At 38.7% G+C, this 16,204-nt stretch overlaps 1 protein-coding gene across 1 annotated transcript; it reads left to right on the top strand.

Annotated features, from left to right (window-relative positions):
* The first annotated feature begins 10,214 nt into the window (after window positions 1-10,214).
* LOC139134369 (uncharacterized) lies at window positions 10,215-15,985 on the top strand. The gene is made up of 3 exons (XM_070701232.1): window positions 10,215-10,925; window positions 12,297-12,554; window positions 14,985-15,985. The coding sequence occupies exons 1-3, from the start codon at window positions 10,826-10,828 to the stop codon at window positions 15,347-15,349; spliced, it is 723 nt and encodes a 240-aa protein (XP_070557333.1). The 5' UTR covers window positions 10,215-10,825; the 3' UTR covers window positions 15,350-15,985.
* Window positions 15,986-16,204: the final 219 nt, after the last annotated feature.

Below are 16,204 nucleotides of genomic sequence, written 5' to 3'. Positions count from 1 at the left end.
CTTCACCTTGAATTATTTTTTTCAACTGTGAATTCTGGCATTTTTTTCACTTTATCTCTCTAATGAATCTTTCTTCTTTTTCTTGCGCATGCGCGTGCTGCAATGCCAATATTTTTGTTCTTTCTGATAAAATGCTTTTCTTCATAAGACATGACAAAACTGAATGAGGAAAGAAATGTAAAACAGCACAAAGTTTACCTGGAACTATAGGCCAATAGCATCTGCTTCAAAATGCAGGAAAGCATCTTGTGCTACAGCAAAATTACTGATGGAGACAAGAAGTCATCGCGGTCTCAATCTGTAAGAAAACCACTACCACTGTTAGTGATTAAGTTTGTTCTATGTAGTAGGCTAAAAGCATGTCGCACAAACCGAGTAATGATTTTAAAGACTGCAAATGCGTGGAGGTAGTCGAATACTGAAATGATACAACATCCATTTATTTGGGGGTGGTCAGGGGGATGACTCCCCTCCTGATACAGAAAATTTTTAATTATACATATTAAAATGGGGTTATTTGGTGGCCATTTTCAGTGTTTTTAACAGAGATTTTGTGCAAACTCAAAATATACTAGACGTTATATGTATTGCCATCATGAATATCCCAATACGAAAAAATTCAATTTTTTCACTTACAATTACAATAGCTCTTTATTATCCCAAAACATGGGCAATTCTTTGTACGACAGCGGACAAGTTAAAAAGTTACACAGATAAGACATATATAAAATATTTAAAAAAGGTCAGTGACGTTGAAACACACTATATAAAAGCAGAGATGACTAGTCGTTTCTGTTTTGATTCAGTACAGAAATTGCAGTGGGAATGAACGAATGTTTTGATCTATTTGTTCTAGTTATTGGAACCCTATAACGCGGCGAGATGGTAAAATATTGAATTCCTTGTAGAGTGGGTGGTGATGATTCCTGACTATAGAATTGGCTTTGTGTAAAACTTGTTTTTTATACAGTGTACTGAGACTAGCTTGTTGTACTCCGTAATCTAAAGAAATGCAAATTAATGCAAAGAAATCAAAATGCAGCTTCTGCATATGTATATGCTACAGAATTTCTTGGGATTTCTAATGTTTCAAAAGTTTATGTGATAAATTGGTTCAAATTTAGGGTATGGCTATTCATTTAGGAATGCAGCTTGGATATGAAAAGGTGTATCCTATGCTTTGAAGACAAAATAAAATCATAAATTACGGATATTATTAGGAAATTTATAAATTGGTCTATTTTATGGCAAATTCTTGCACCTTGTCAGATCCTCGTCACACTGCGTTGCAAATGTTGCGCTAAAGTTGTTAGGAATTGACAAAGAGTAGTTCTAGAAACATTCAATGTTGGTTCGAGTGCTGGAACTACTTTATGTACACGTCACGGTAAGCCTGGCACGTCATTGTAAATAACAACAATGGACACATAATATGCAGTGCAGGCTGTGTGGACAAGCTGAATTAAGTATTCAAGATATTTTCGGGTGTAAAGATGAGCAACTGTAACGTAAACACAACAAATGAATAATGCTACTTAATTTTTTTTTTTCCAAATTCAAATACTGGGTACGTTACAACAACAGCAAAATTTAAGATGTTAATCAAACTTTGAATCAGGGCATTAATGAAACATAATGAATTCAGATGTTATGGAAATGCCGCGACCAAAGAGTGCGTTGAAAGTGAAAAATGGTATGGCACGCTGACATTGAAGCTTTATAAAAGTTGTGTGTCCGAAGGGCACGCCGAAATCTAAAGATGTTATAAAATAGGGCGTCCGGAGGAGCGCCGAAAGACTTACAGTAACAGTCCGCGCATTATTTTTACTTATTTTTTCTGCCACCCTTGGCTGGAATGTTTTTCAAATGTAAGCCCTCGGAATCCATCTTTTTCCTGATTCTTCCAACCCCCTCCCCCTCCGATATCATATGGTCCACCCCTGATGTTGAGAATTTCCCCCTTGATTTTGTAGAACTTACAACTTAGACTTTCGAAGAACGAAAACGTTAGACTATGAAAGCAAAGAAAACGTTAAGAGACATCATGCAAATGAAAGTTTCAAGATTTACTCTCATATTGAGGTAAAAGGCGCCCATCAGTTTCCATCCCATCTAATTGACACGGAAGTACATACGCTTCGAAAACGTTTGAATAGGCTGGTCAGTAAATATGACGCGAACTAACTACAGAAGTAAATCTGTGAAACAGTGCCAGCCTGCGATTTCCCCTCTTCTGAAACACATATAATTCGAGGTCCATAGATGACCCCCCCCCCCTCCACCTCTCCGTCACAATCACGAGTAAATTTCAACGAAAATCTGCTGAAAAAGGACATGGTCCCTCTACAAACTTATAAGGGATGGTGCAAAGGACTATCTTTTCGGGTAACTCGAACTTGTGAGCACAACTATACGCTGGCTTTGAAATGACGTCATCATGTGCACTACACCCCTAGTGTAAAGGGACTTTTGTCTTTAGTTTGGCCTGGACAAAATTAAAAGAGGGAGGGTCACAATTTATCATGCAACAGTTTGGGGGAGGCCCATTTCGTTCCGTGCACGATCAGGGAGGATCACCAAATTTTTATGAAAGAATGTGGAAAATGTCAACTGAAATTTGAAAACACACTGCGCTAAATTGTTAATGTACATATTGAAGCTCGGACTTCAACATTTGAAAATTAATGAATAATGAATGTAAAGGTAGAGCAATGAGATTCATTGTTTCGGTTTCTACCACAGTTACGCACGTGAAAATCAATTATTCATAAAACTTGATGATGCCCAACAATAATGTATAAACTACAAACTTAGGAGTCTGAATAAATGCTACACAGAGAAGGGTCTTAAGAGGACGTAGCCCGCTGTTAGCCTGATATTCTGTTGCTTCTGTTCTGTGATTCTGTGAAACATGTCTTTTTAGCTAGCATCCTTTCTCCCCCTTCTTAGCGAATATAGCTGAATGTGAATTCACTTATTCAAGATGCCACAAATTTAAACTTTTCCCTACATTCACCATGAACATGGCTAGGATGTATTTTTATAGCTAATCAAAAATCTGATTGCGATGAAAATCTGAAAACGCTGAAAAGCATGCAGCTTATTCAAAGCGCTTTACAGCAATTTTATCAGGTGCAGCCAACGAACAATGCACTTTTAAAAAGGTCCTTACTATGATAAGATATATTGTGCATGACAATTAATGTGAACTGACTAATTTAAATCAAGAGGGTAATTAATTAACTGTTCATAATTTGCCCTCCCACAGAAAATTTTTTCAACTTCCCCTCCCACACTCAAACTTCATTTTTACCCACTCCCCACTTATTTTTGCCTGTTTCCCCTCCCCACTGTGAATTTTGGAAGTGTTCCCTCGCCCTGTGGCGAAATAAAACTTGCCAATTTCCCCTGCCCTGGAAACAATTTTCCCTCAAAAAGTTTTTCGCCAAGCCCTGTCCCCAGGACAACCAACCGATATCCGCCCTGCCCTACAAAAAAAGCTAAAATTTGATCCCCTACAACTAAAAACATGTGCCCTGCCCTAGCAAAATTAAAATTTCCCCTGCTCTCAAAAACTGCTCCTGGAATAGCTTTTTCGATGAATAGCTCCGTTGGCTGCACCTGTTTTATGAACATTTCATTTTGCGTAGTGACTTGGACCTTCAGTCAAACACTCGTGAAGACATGACTAAACTTTCAAGATTCACAGGTTTGAGAAATGTCGTTTCAGTACTTCGCTGGAATCACGCTGCTGTACAGGTGACTGTGGTGAGTTTGAGCGCCTCTGTAGTTGTACCGTCCATTCAAGTTCGTATTGCATGCATGCTTAATAAGGACCCCGTTTCTGAATGTTTATCACGCGAATATGCGACAATAGTGGTGTTTGTACGAAATGCGAATGGCTTGTTCGCCTTCTCGGTTGTCTTTTGGCGTATTTTTTCACGATAATTTATCTTTGGCCTGTACTTGATTACACATTCATCTCAAAATGTACATGAGTTATTATGGAAAGCCATGACTGACTCAAGTGGTCTAACATGATGTTGTCATGATTATTATCATGTTATGATGTGCATTTAACATTTCCAACGTTATCCTAGGAATTAACCAATGTTGTCCTAGGCATTTAATATGTTTTCCTAGGCATTTGATAATGTTGTCCTGGGCATTTTACATGTTGTCCTAGGCATTTTATATGTTGTCGTAGGCATTTAGTATGTTGTGCTAGGGCATTTAATATGTTGTCATAGGCATTTAAACAACATTGGAAGTGCTTTAAACAATATGTTACATGCACATCACAACTTGTTAATACTCATGACAACATGATATTAGACCACTTAAGTCAGTCATGGCTTTCCACAACTTGAAATTACGCTGATAACTATTTTTATTTGAGCTTTACGTTGTTTCACAGCCGTAATTTTATAAAGATGTGATTGTTATAAGCTGATGATCAAACAATAAATCATCACCCTACTATTGACTCAATTTTTTACAAACGATCGGTCGCTATGAAGTCTGCTGTGAACTTTGCTTTCTAAGTTGGTAGCTCTAACATATTGATTTCGTAAAGGAAAAAAACATATCCACTATTAAGTATATTTCCTGACGAGATACTCTATGGCATCGCTATTCCGATAGTTCCTGATATGACTGCCGCATGCTGTCAGTTTATTCACGGCTACTCCTACTACCATCGAATGTGACGCTTCAGCGAATACAGAACAAGAAAGTGCGGTACATGCACAAAACAAAGCCACCAAAATAATAGCCATAAGGTACAGCTGTAAATGGAGTAAGGTCACTCTTGGGTCATACAAATGGCCTGTCCTCACCCATAAACCTGAGTTGTTACTGACATGCCAGTCAGAATGTAGACTGTTCAATTTGTGTCCTGTTAAAGGTGACCCAGTGTGACTTCCACTTTTCAAGTGTCAATTTATGGAAGGAGGGACTCACAAGTTGTTTTCGGTACGGTTATCGACAGCAGGAGCCATTTAGTCTTGCAACTTTCGGCTCAAACCTTTTGGGTTTTTTTCTCTGTTAGAGAATGCAAAAGTTGTAGATGAGCTGTTTCATAAATCCTAAATATTGTGCATGAGAACAAGCGACTCACAGTAATCTTTGTTCTGCTCTTTAAAACAATTCATGTTTCTGTTGATACAAAAAACAAAGAGGCTTGAGCAGTTCCATGTGACCTGGGTTTCCTATGAGTGTGAGAAAGTACCTATATATTTGTGTATGTATCCTTAACAATAAATGCACGACATAGAATTTTTTCCGTACCATTTATTTTTGTAATTTTTTATTTAAGATACAACCCAGCACATATTTCATATCAGAGACAGTCCTCCCTTTAAGTTCTCAAATCCCTTCAGACGCCCTCCCAAATGCCCTTGATGCCCTTGCCCATGCCCTTGATATTTCAACCCCTACCCCGTCAATTCTCCCGCCACTCCAGAAGTGTTTGTGAATGCAGCCTTACAACGGAGCACACTGTGAATGCATGCACCACTGAGAAACAACTTGCCGCTGAAATAAACAGCAGAATCCATCGCTAGAGGGCGCTCCTCTTTTCGAACACCGCAACCAAACTAAGCTGACCTCAAATTCTAATTCTCTCCCCTGAACAAAATGTGTACTGTAAGAAAATACGACAACTAAATTGTGGTTTGAACTTCCCTCGATACGATAAATTGCTGAAGTATTTTGTTCCTATTATGAGCTGAAGTTCAACAAGCATTCAAACACCATCCGAATTGTACGCCTACAAAGGTTTTAACGATTTTCATGAAATACCGTGGCATATTACTCTTGATAATCGAAATTGACCTGCAAACCCTCCCCTAAACGCTTTCGGCCGCCACAGCAATCACGTCGGCCCATTTCAACGAATTTGCAGCGACCATGCATCTCTGGATCATGATAAACCAGAAGTACAGAATGAAGTCCCTGTTAGATATGTGCCATCTTCTCATAGAGATACCGATACCGATACCGATACAGATAATATTGATAGTTCTCTACACAACAATGCTGGCTCCGGTGTTTCACTCCAAAGTCAACATAAGATTGGTTTGAAATCAAATGCAGCTTACATAAAACGCATACTGAAGAGTGGGCACAGAACGATTTCCAAACTTTGGCGACTAACGCACAACTTAGATTTTACAACTAAATAATTTTCGAGGTACAACTCACATATAGCCGGCGAAGCGTACGCGCCTGAATTTAATCGACCAAATCCATCACCAATGATTTAAATAATGGCATTTTCAAAGACAATATGGCATAATATCGGGAATCCAAAACGTCTCTCCGAAGATTGGGCGGTACTTTGTTGGTAGCTAAATGCATAAGTTAATGAGGCTTTACAACTCTTTATTTATCTGAAACAAATATGTCTTTGTTGTATACATATTGTATAGTAATTAAATATTATAATTTAATTCATAATGATCAGTTTGGTGCCTTGTGTTTCGATCGATCGGCGACGACTGTATCATCCTGGGTAGCATCAGCCAGTAGGTTACTCATCCTCAAGTTGCGCAAAGAGCATCATGGAACTGCTTAAAGGATTATTCGATCCTGTGGGCCTTTTCAAGGATAATTTTTAATCCACTACTTCTATACTGCGATCAACTTCGAATCGGATGGGCCATGAATAGTTGTCGCCTACAGTTCATTCCGTCATCTTGAATCATATTCTTGCGGAATTCTCTTCTCCGATCATCCTTAGTAAAAAAAATAATTGACAGGAAAGCAAGGATGACTTGGAGCTACCAAAGAAAATCCGGGTCATGTGTTACTATTCAAATGGTATGGATTTCCTCTTTCGAGACAGGTATGGATGGCTACCTATAGCTCTTTACCATCTCGGACCATCGAACAGGTACACTTGTGTCGTATCATTTAGAAGGAAGAAGGAAATGACGACAAGTGATGATGTAGAACTTGGACTTGTTTATTGAATACGAACCATGGCTAAGTGCCACGGCCCAGCCACTGATACATCAGTCTGTGAGAAAAGATACAAAAGTACAAATTATCATTTGCCCGTGCGTGGCATGCCACAATTCTTTTGTTTCAAACGCACGCCATGAATAAATTAAAACGATGATGACAGCTCAATATAACAAGTGGTTGAAATACAATAAAACATGGCGGCAGTAAGCAGATTACCTCCATGAGAAGGATAAGTTACTTGGTAAAATTTTAAAATGTGTAAACGAGTTAGATCATGTTGTTGATACCGAGCTGGTATTGTTATCGATTGGAATTGCAGCTTCATGAATAGCGTCCAAGGTCGCTAATGTATCGTTAGCGTGAAAAATTAATTTCTTTGAGCCAATCAGGAAGATTGTGACATTTGCACTGGGGAATCTAATTGATTACTCGACCCCGAGGAGCTGATTTGCAAGAACTCGTCGTCATTCCAGGGAACGAATAAGAACCGCTTTCAAACGCCGTGGTCAGTGAGTAACAGTCTGACTGTCATTGATCATTTCAAGTTGATTTTGTCCAGGGAACAACAATTTTAACATTCCATCATATTTCATTATGTTTGTTCAACAAAAATCTCCATGTTCTTGATCTTGAAATAACGTATCAGTATTGCCAACACACCGTATTGTGTTGATGAATTCTGGACTTAGAATCCAAAATACATGTAACAGCAAAAGCATTGCGCAATGCAAATACATAAAAAGAAGTTGAAATGAATCGTGGTCATTTTGACATAAATTTGGTCGTGAAACAAGACTCGAAATGAATGGTAGGACAGTCCCTGGTCCAACGACAACCAAGGATTGCCCTGGAACTTAATTTCTGAAAATAGATGTCCCATGCCGGGGACTACATCTACACACAAAAGTAGCTGTGCAATCTGGATAAAGAATTATTTATTTATCTCAAATGTCTTCTCGATCGAAGTTAATCTTTTTTCAACTAATTTTCTCAAAGTCAGGTTTTTGCAAATATTTATTCAGTTTTAATTAATTTCAACCTAAGATTAAAGTATTGGTTGGGTTCACCTTTTAGCTTGGCGAGTAGTTGTAAGTTGCGTGATAAAAAAGTGTTAATTTATACAACAGTATGCAAATCATACTATTCGTTCGCTTCTCTTTTCTTCCAATTTCAAGATTTCAATCTTGTAATTTAACTCCATTCTGTCTGGCTCAAATTTTCTGAAATTTTCACATGATGTTCTTTAAATGCTGTAGTACAAAATCTCTATTTTGCTTGGCAATAAAGTACTTACATTTTGAATAAGAGGCATTTAATTTTGCTAATCGTGTTTTAATCGTTTTTTTCAGTGTCAGTCTTTCAATCCACGCCATTTTAGAATGAGTATAAAGAATGCAAAATATAATAATAGACTCTTCTTTCAGGTGAAATATTACATTTCAGAAAATAGTATCAAGTTAATTTTTATAATTGATACCAAAATTTAGCTTTTTACTCAAAATATACACCCCTTAATCCTTTGTGTTTGCTTGTCATCTTAGATGAGAAATATTCCTTTGAAAAAGTCTGAATGGTAAAGTGCAGCGCCACCTTAATCGGAGTAGAAAAGTTGTCTTTCCTCAAGTGAAATCGCTTCCCCGTTATCATCAATCTCTAGAGTGATCAATTTACCGAGAGTGGTGGTATATATTTCACATAATGTACGAGGTCTGTCAACCGTTTGTAGTTTCAGTGTTGTGGATTTCTGAATGCAAAGTGACCAGATCCAGAAGTCAACAGGACCAAATGTGTGACATTTGTGTATTCATTGGGCAAATGACGCACATTCCGAGTCTAAAGCAGACGACAGGAAATCTCAAGTGACATTTTATTCCTCTAGTAGTTTCGTGAAGATTTTATCATTGAACATAGATTCCGTCATGCAAATTTAGACATGTGTCCCTGTTCTGTTTTTCATTGGAAAGATTAATGTGGAATTGTAGTCTGACGTAGAAGGTAGTTCTTTATGTCACAGCATTCTCTTCTGTGTCACAATTGTGGCTATCTTTTGTAGAATGTGCCGTACAGAATGGAAGGAAATGCAAGTGATATTGAGAGAGAGAGAGAGAGAGAGAGAGAGAGAGAGAGAGAGAGAGAGAGAGAGAGAGAGAGAGAGAGAGAGAGAGAGAGAGAGAGAGAGAGAGAGAGAGAGAGAGGAGAGGAGAGAGAGAGGAGAGAGAGAGAGAGAGAGAGACAGAGAGAGAGAGACAGACGAGAGAGACAGAGAGAGAGAGAGAGAGAGAGAGAGAGAGAGAGAGAGAGAGACAGACAGACAGACAGACACAGACAGACAGACAGACAGACAGACAGACAGACAGACAGACAGGGAGAGAGGGGAGAGAGACAGACAGAGACAGTGACTGACAGACACAGACAGACAGACGGACGGACGGACGGACAGACATACATACGTACATATAGACAGACACAGACAGACTGAGACAGACAAACAGGCAGACAAACAGACAGACATGGAGAGACAGAGGTAGAGACAGACGCGGAGATGGAGGGAGACAGAGACAGAGATATGGAAATAACAAGTCGATGGAGAGTCTATGAAAAGGAATACAGTAAAGCACTAGGAATTTTGAGAAATCAGAGAGAGAAAAATAGTATGATAACACCAGACCTGACGGGGAGAGATTTTGAAAACCATAACGGAAGATGTTCTCATGGAAAAGACTCAGTCAGAGCATAGAGAGACAGAGAGGGTCAGAGATTATCACAATAAATTCTAAAAGAAAAATGATTAGAAGTTGATAACTTGCATATGTGTAAGGGGTCAATTTATTTTGATAATGGTACATGTTATATGACGCTTTGAGGTACAAAAAAAATCATTATTAAAAAGCGATTAATTAAATTGACAATTACGACTTTGCACAAGACTAAAATCTGCCCCGATCGACCCTTCAACAATTACCAAGGAAGTATATACGGGGAGTCTTATCTTTTTTGTACACATTTGTCAGCATTGTCCTGATGTGGCTGCGACCCCATTGCCCATTAAAAGCCATTTATACTAAAATGACAGTTGTTGCAGTAACTCCAACTACGGGGGAAAACCATTAACATTTCACGGGCAATGAATTTAACTGCCCCGTGGCTCATCACTCCCTGTCTGCAACTCTTACCGCCTTGAAAACGACGGTCGATGAACTTTTTATCCGAATTGATGACGTCATTCTACAACAGCGATATGCAATGTTTAGTTGCTACTGAATCAGATGGCAGCGGGATTCCTGTGACGTTAAACAGCTGCCTAAAATTCCAAACATCAAGCCTGTCCGTGGGACTATGTAAGGTAATGGTTAATTCTTCAGAATTCAGCGCGCAATGATGTGTTATGATTCCGTCTAAATTTAGAAAGCTGTTTGGCCTGCCGGCTAGCATTAACACTGGGACTATTAAAGACACCATTGCACCCGTCATTTTGTGGATATGTGCTCCGGGGAATCTAAAATGTCTGTAAATAGTTCTCCACAATACTAGAAGTCTTCGCAACGCGTAACTGAATTGAACACCATGGTTAACATCTAGGGGATTATATTTTGACATTTGGCAACCAAAGAGTGTGCCTTGATATTGATTCACAAGGTAAGACACTGAAGACACGTGAACCAGCAGTAATCCGACGCCGTTGTTTTCATGACTCCGTTTATTGATGGTTCGGCAAATCGATTAGACATCTTGTTCGAGAATGAAATTGTTGACATTTACCAAGGCAGTGAATCGTGACGGCCGAATTCGTTGCGGAGGAAATTTCGAAGAACGCCACAAAGGTGTATTATAGAGTAGACACAATTACGCCGTACCGATGTGTGACGACAAGGAGTGTGGATCATTTTACAAAGTCCTCGGGTTTCTGGTGGTATTGGTTACCAATGCGTTTCTGTGCCATGCTCAGAACAATACAGGTATGGTAGTGTGTGTCTTTGTGTCTGTGTGTGTGTTTGCGTCTGTGTCTATGTCTGTGTCTGCGTGCAAATGGAAAGAATAGACTCACCACAGATCATCCGCACATCAGATGAGGTCTACAGACGAGGTCTTCTACATGCTGCCTATATCATCAATGGGGTCAATCTTCAATAACCCTTAAGAACTTACTTCCTATGCAATTTGCCGCTCACTGCATACGCTTTTAAACCGATCATCAGAATTACACCCCGTGACGATTGCATTTCGATTTTATTTAAAATCGTCAAATAATTCATGAAGACTGTTTTTATATTTGCAAATAATTCATTAAGCTCTTTGCCTTTCAGTATCGGACACTGCAGGCCGAAATTTCGTACTCACTCAAATTTGATACGGTATCCTATGAGCGAGAAGAAACATTTCGATATTAATTCTCCAATTTCAATTATCATGACGTAATTTACACTTCCCCGAAAAAAAGAAAACTGACCCAAGTCCTTGAGCTGTCAAAAGTTGTATATGGCTGTCACAATGTGAATGTCCGACCAATACATGATGTTTCAATCATCGTTAGGACATGCGCATCTCTAACCCGCTAAGGAATAATGCACACCTCACCCGGCCTCCCTTTACTCTTTGCTGACTACATCGTCTGAATGTTGGACGTGAACGCCGTGATATCGCGGCACTGATATACATGTGAATTTTGAGTTCACAGAAAAGTGGGAGTCAAAGGGCAACCCAGTGTGAGGCTCCATCAACCTGATTGGGTTTATCTTCTTCGGCTGGTGTAATCCTGTTAGCGCTCGCATGGTGTAGAATGCGCTTCTGGGACAGATATTTAGACCCAAGATTCCGCAATGCTTGGCTAGTATGCATCTTGTGTGGGTGGGTGGGTGGGGGGGGGGGGGAGGCTTATTTTAAAGGTTGTAGAGTAGATGAAGTTTTCATTATCTTGATTTCGTAAGAATCGTAAGTTAGGTTTCCCTCAGATACTATAGCAGCAATTAAATACGTTATAGGTAATTCACTGCAACATTTAATCGACGATTCCTGATTTTATTCTCGGTATATATTAGAATAATTGTTTCTGAGCAAAGTTTGACTAAACTTTAAATCTTTCATTTTCAATGCGAAAACTACCTTGCCTTGTCGTACGCATGAATAAGTATTAACTAACAATCTTCTTGTTTTATGTTTTTATGACAAATCCCGTAAAACATATTCCCCGTTAGTGGAGGGGCAGATTTAAATCAACATTCAAACAGTTGTAAAGTATGTATCACTAACCCTCATGGCACGCACGATGCGACTTGTGGTATGAATCACTTTGGGTAGACGCTGAAAATCGGTCTTTTCACCTTTTCCAGACGACGATAATGAGCTATTGGAACACTACGTTACCAACGCTCCAGTTGAAGTATACCGGGTCAGTTGGACGTCCAACTCGTCACTATGGATTCTCATTGTTTGTATTGGTGGCGTCATAGCCACCGTCATCGTTGTCATGGCATTTAGCATTTGTAGGCGGACACTGTGGATGCACCTCAGAAGTACCGAGTCTACATCGCCAAGGCATCGCCTAATAGAACGCAGTAGGGTGCTCGAATTACAGGACATGGAACTTGGTGAGTGTAACTGATTCGAATGAAAGTTGAGTCTTATCCTTCAAACATGAAATGCACCTCACATGATGTGCATCGTCATAACTATATCGAATTTCAATGACCGGTTGAATCGATCAACTTGACTTATTAGTTAATAATAATAATAATAATAATAATAATAATAATAATAATAATAATAATATTTTATCGCTTGCTTGTAAATAAAGGATTTACATCACATATGTGGCAATAAAAATGTAATACAAAAAAAAGTTCAAACTTTTGTCCAATAAAGATAAAGTAATACAGTATAATAATAGTAGCTAATAATAAAATGGCATTTCTTTGTTTATATAAAGTAAAAATATAATCTGCAAGTTGTTCATTGAACTGCCTGTTTTGTTAGTGGAGTACTAATCTGTGTCAAGCTAGGGTAACCCCCCTCCCCCCCCCCCCGGCGAGTTTGGAGTGGATTTCTTCCCAATGAAATTTTCTAAGCGTTGACGATCATCCACTAAATCTCGAGGGGGGTGTTGAAAATTGAAAAACATGAAGACAGTTTCAATTTGAAGTCTCGCCGCTTTTGCAAAATTAGCATTTATGTGATTGGTAAGATTAAACGGTTATTACGTCACACGGTCACAGCGTCATCAAATTCGACGTAATCAGATACACATGTATAGCTGTTTTAATAAGATTAACCTCGGAATAATGCAGTATTAAATTTCAAAGCATCTCAATGTAGTTGGAAATGGACCATATGATATTCGGGGGGAGCTTGCAAGATTGACATGGGGATTATTTTCTCCATGCTTCACTTGGAATTATTTTTTCAGCCTTGCAAATATCGTAAACTTTTTTACTTTCCTCTCAGCGGAACGTTGTTTTGTTTTGCGAGCGCACGCGTGCGCCAAACTGCTAATATTCCTGTTCTTTTTGTTGAGATCTTTTGCTTCATTTGACAAGTCAAAAGCGGTTTGAGAAATAATTTACGGCAGAGCAAAAGTAACATCTAACTGTACAAGCATCACAGAACATCTGCTTCAGGAAGTTGAACTCATCAAGTTGTGTACTCAGTCTGTAAAAAACCGCTACAATTGGTTAGCGGTCAAATATGTTGTAGGTATTAGGCTAAAACGTTCGGATCAAATTCACTAAGATTTTGAAAGAATGCATATTAGAGGGAGAGAATTTATGTACAATTAAAAGGCACAAATTTTGAGTGTTTTTAACATGTAGTTTTCATCACCTTGTCAATTGGAGACACGGTGCATCCTAACTGGAATAAAGAGTATCAGAAAAAAAAGCTTACCCTTTGTTAAAATCAAGAAATCCAAATGTATCTTCTATATATGAGTGTGCCACAGACTTGCTTTAGATTTTTAAAGTTTTGAAAGTGTATGTGATTCATGAGCTCTAATTCAAGGTACCATCATTTGTTTAGAATGTAACTTCTATTTAGAAATTAACAGGTGTATCCTGTAATAACATGCTTTGAAAGACAAAATTCAATCGTTAATTAAGCATATTAACATATTAAAGAGGGCATATTTGAAGGCAAACGCCTGTGCCATCGTCTAACCCTTCGGCGTGTTTGCATTGAAAATGGTGTTGTGACTGTAGGGTTGTTTGAAATGAAAAAGACGAGTAAAGAAACATCCAATACTGGGGGGTTGGCCCTAGAGTTCCTTCATGTACAACAAAAAGTTTTGTTGACAAGCCATGATAAGATTAGTCCCTAGAAGAACTGCAATGGATGATGGGATACCCGGTGCAGTGTGGACAAGCTGAATTGAGTAGATGATTCAATCATGTCAGGAATAATGAAGGGAAACTATAGAAGAATCACAACAAATACATACTACTACAAAAACGTCAAATTGAAAAGATTTTTAATGTAAAACAACGGGAAAAGCGTGCGTCATATATAATAATACCTGATGACAAAATGCAATTAAATCATATGCGAATGTAACGCCTAATATGAAAAGTAATAAGCGCAGTGTGTTTGTGCTTTACATTTTAATTCATGTCTGTTTACAATCTTTTTATCAGACATTCTCAGGTGGAATTTTCTCAAAGGCATGCCGGCAACCTCTTTGTATCTTTTGCCCCATAATTCTTCCAAGCCCAGCCTAATCCTCGGAGATATCAAATGGTCCATCCAATAGTGGATGAAAAGGTTGGTTTGATTTCTTTGGGCGAGAGCAAATACGTTGAATTTGAGAGAATATGCTATCACGGATCAAAGTTGGCATAACGTAATGACCCATAAATATCAAATGGAACGAACCCTGGCACATTTTATGATATCTCACCCTCCAGCAAATATTGATCTATCCTAAAACATTTGAATGACCAGGTTAATATATTAACTAAATAATTAATTTAGGCAGTTCATATGAGGAATGCAAACTTTGTTCAAGTCTGGGACTGTCTATTTCTTTGCAGACAACGACAACGCTGAGACACCGGGCACTGAATCCACAGAGGTCGATTTACCGCCATCGTACAGCAAATGCGTCCGATCAGGGATGATTACATCAACTTCGAGTTTTCTTAATCGAATCTGGGGAGACAACAGCTCGCAGGCAGCACTGCCGGACTATGAAACAGCTCTGATGCGCCGCGGTTTGTTTGAAGATAGTGCATTTGAAGACGACACGGGCATCGATTTTGAAGTTAATGAGGATGAATCGGGAATTAATATTCAGGTAGAAACCGACAGTGACGACGACGGCAGTGTTCGAGGCCATGCGGGTGAGACGGACGTCGTAGTGCATTTCGGCCTTCTTCCGAGCGATAGCGGCCAATAGAGGGCGACAGTCTAACACGATGGTCTCTTGGATGGTCTCGCTGTCCGGGCATTCTTGTGTTACGCATTACCTCGAGTTCCACTTAAGAACATAATTACTTATCTATCATTTGTCTTAAGTTATCATGATCAAACTATGCATCCAAGGAAATTTGATCGCATCGATTCTTTGGGATTCTTTTGATTGACTACATATGCCATTTAATGATTGCGGAGGTTCTGAAGCCTTTCATAATAAAATAATATACTCCGTCATGAATATCACCGATGTTCAGTAAAATGGCAGCTCTATAAATTTTGAATGACTACATAATATACATGGTGGCATATGAATCCGCTTAGGAAATATATGAGGGTAGTGTGACTTCCATAGAACCAATCCCCTACCTACAACTAGTTAAGTAGTTAAGTGGAGATAGCGAAAATGATGGCGTTTGTATTTTATCTTGTTCTAATCATGGCGGTTTAATTAAATCACCCCAAAGGATCGGCAGAAAACTTTGTGTCCTCGAAATGTTAAATCTAAATTTAGCGAGCACAGCTTCTGTATGAAGAAACTGCTTCACAGTACACTCTGAGACTGTGGCGTAGAAATGCGATGAAATTTCTCATTTAATTTCACTATATAACATGTCATAGGCCGATATTATTAAAAATACAAATCAAACCATGATTCAAGGCACAATGAGAAAGTATCACACGTTTAATTTTATATGATATATTTCAACTGATTTCGTGTGCATTTTGAGTAAATTCTAAGAACCCCCCCCCCAAAAAAAATAATTATATACCTTGGCATTGCTTGGATATCTGCTGTCAGAAATCACATCGTTACAGCATATTTTTGGTTGGTTTT

The sequence above is a fragment of the Ptychodera flava genome, chromosome 6 (genome assembly GCF_041260155.1).
Source record: "Ptychodera flava strain L36383 chromosome 6, AS_Pfla_20210202, whole genome shotgun sequence".
Classification (NCBI taxonomy): Eukaryota; Metazoa; Hemichordata; class Enteropneusta; family Ptychoderidae; genus Ptychodera; species Ptychodera flava.
The sequence above is the reverse complement of the archived record's forward strand: the minus strand, read 5'-3'. Positions and strand labels throughout refer to the sequence as shown.

What these genes read in the sequence shown, in the direction of transcription:
- LOC139134369 (XM_070701232.1), top strand. Translation starts at nt 10,826, where the DNA reads ATGTGTGACGACAAGGAGTGTGGATCATTTTACAAAGTCCTCGGGTTT. An exon ending in CCATGCTCAGAACAATACAG is followed by an intron (nt 10,926 to 12,296) that starts GTATGGTAGTGT and finishes CACCTTTTCCAG; the next exon opens with ACGACGATAATGAGCTATTG. An exon ending in ATTACAGGACATGGAACTTG is followed by an intron (nt 12,555 to 14,984) that starts GTGAGTGTAACT and finishes ATTTCTTTGCAG; the next exon opens with ACAACGACAACGCTGAGACA.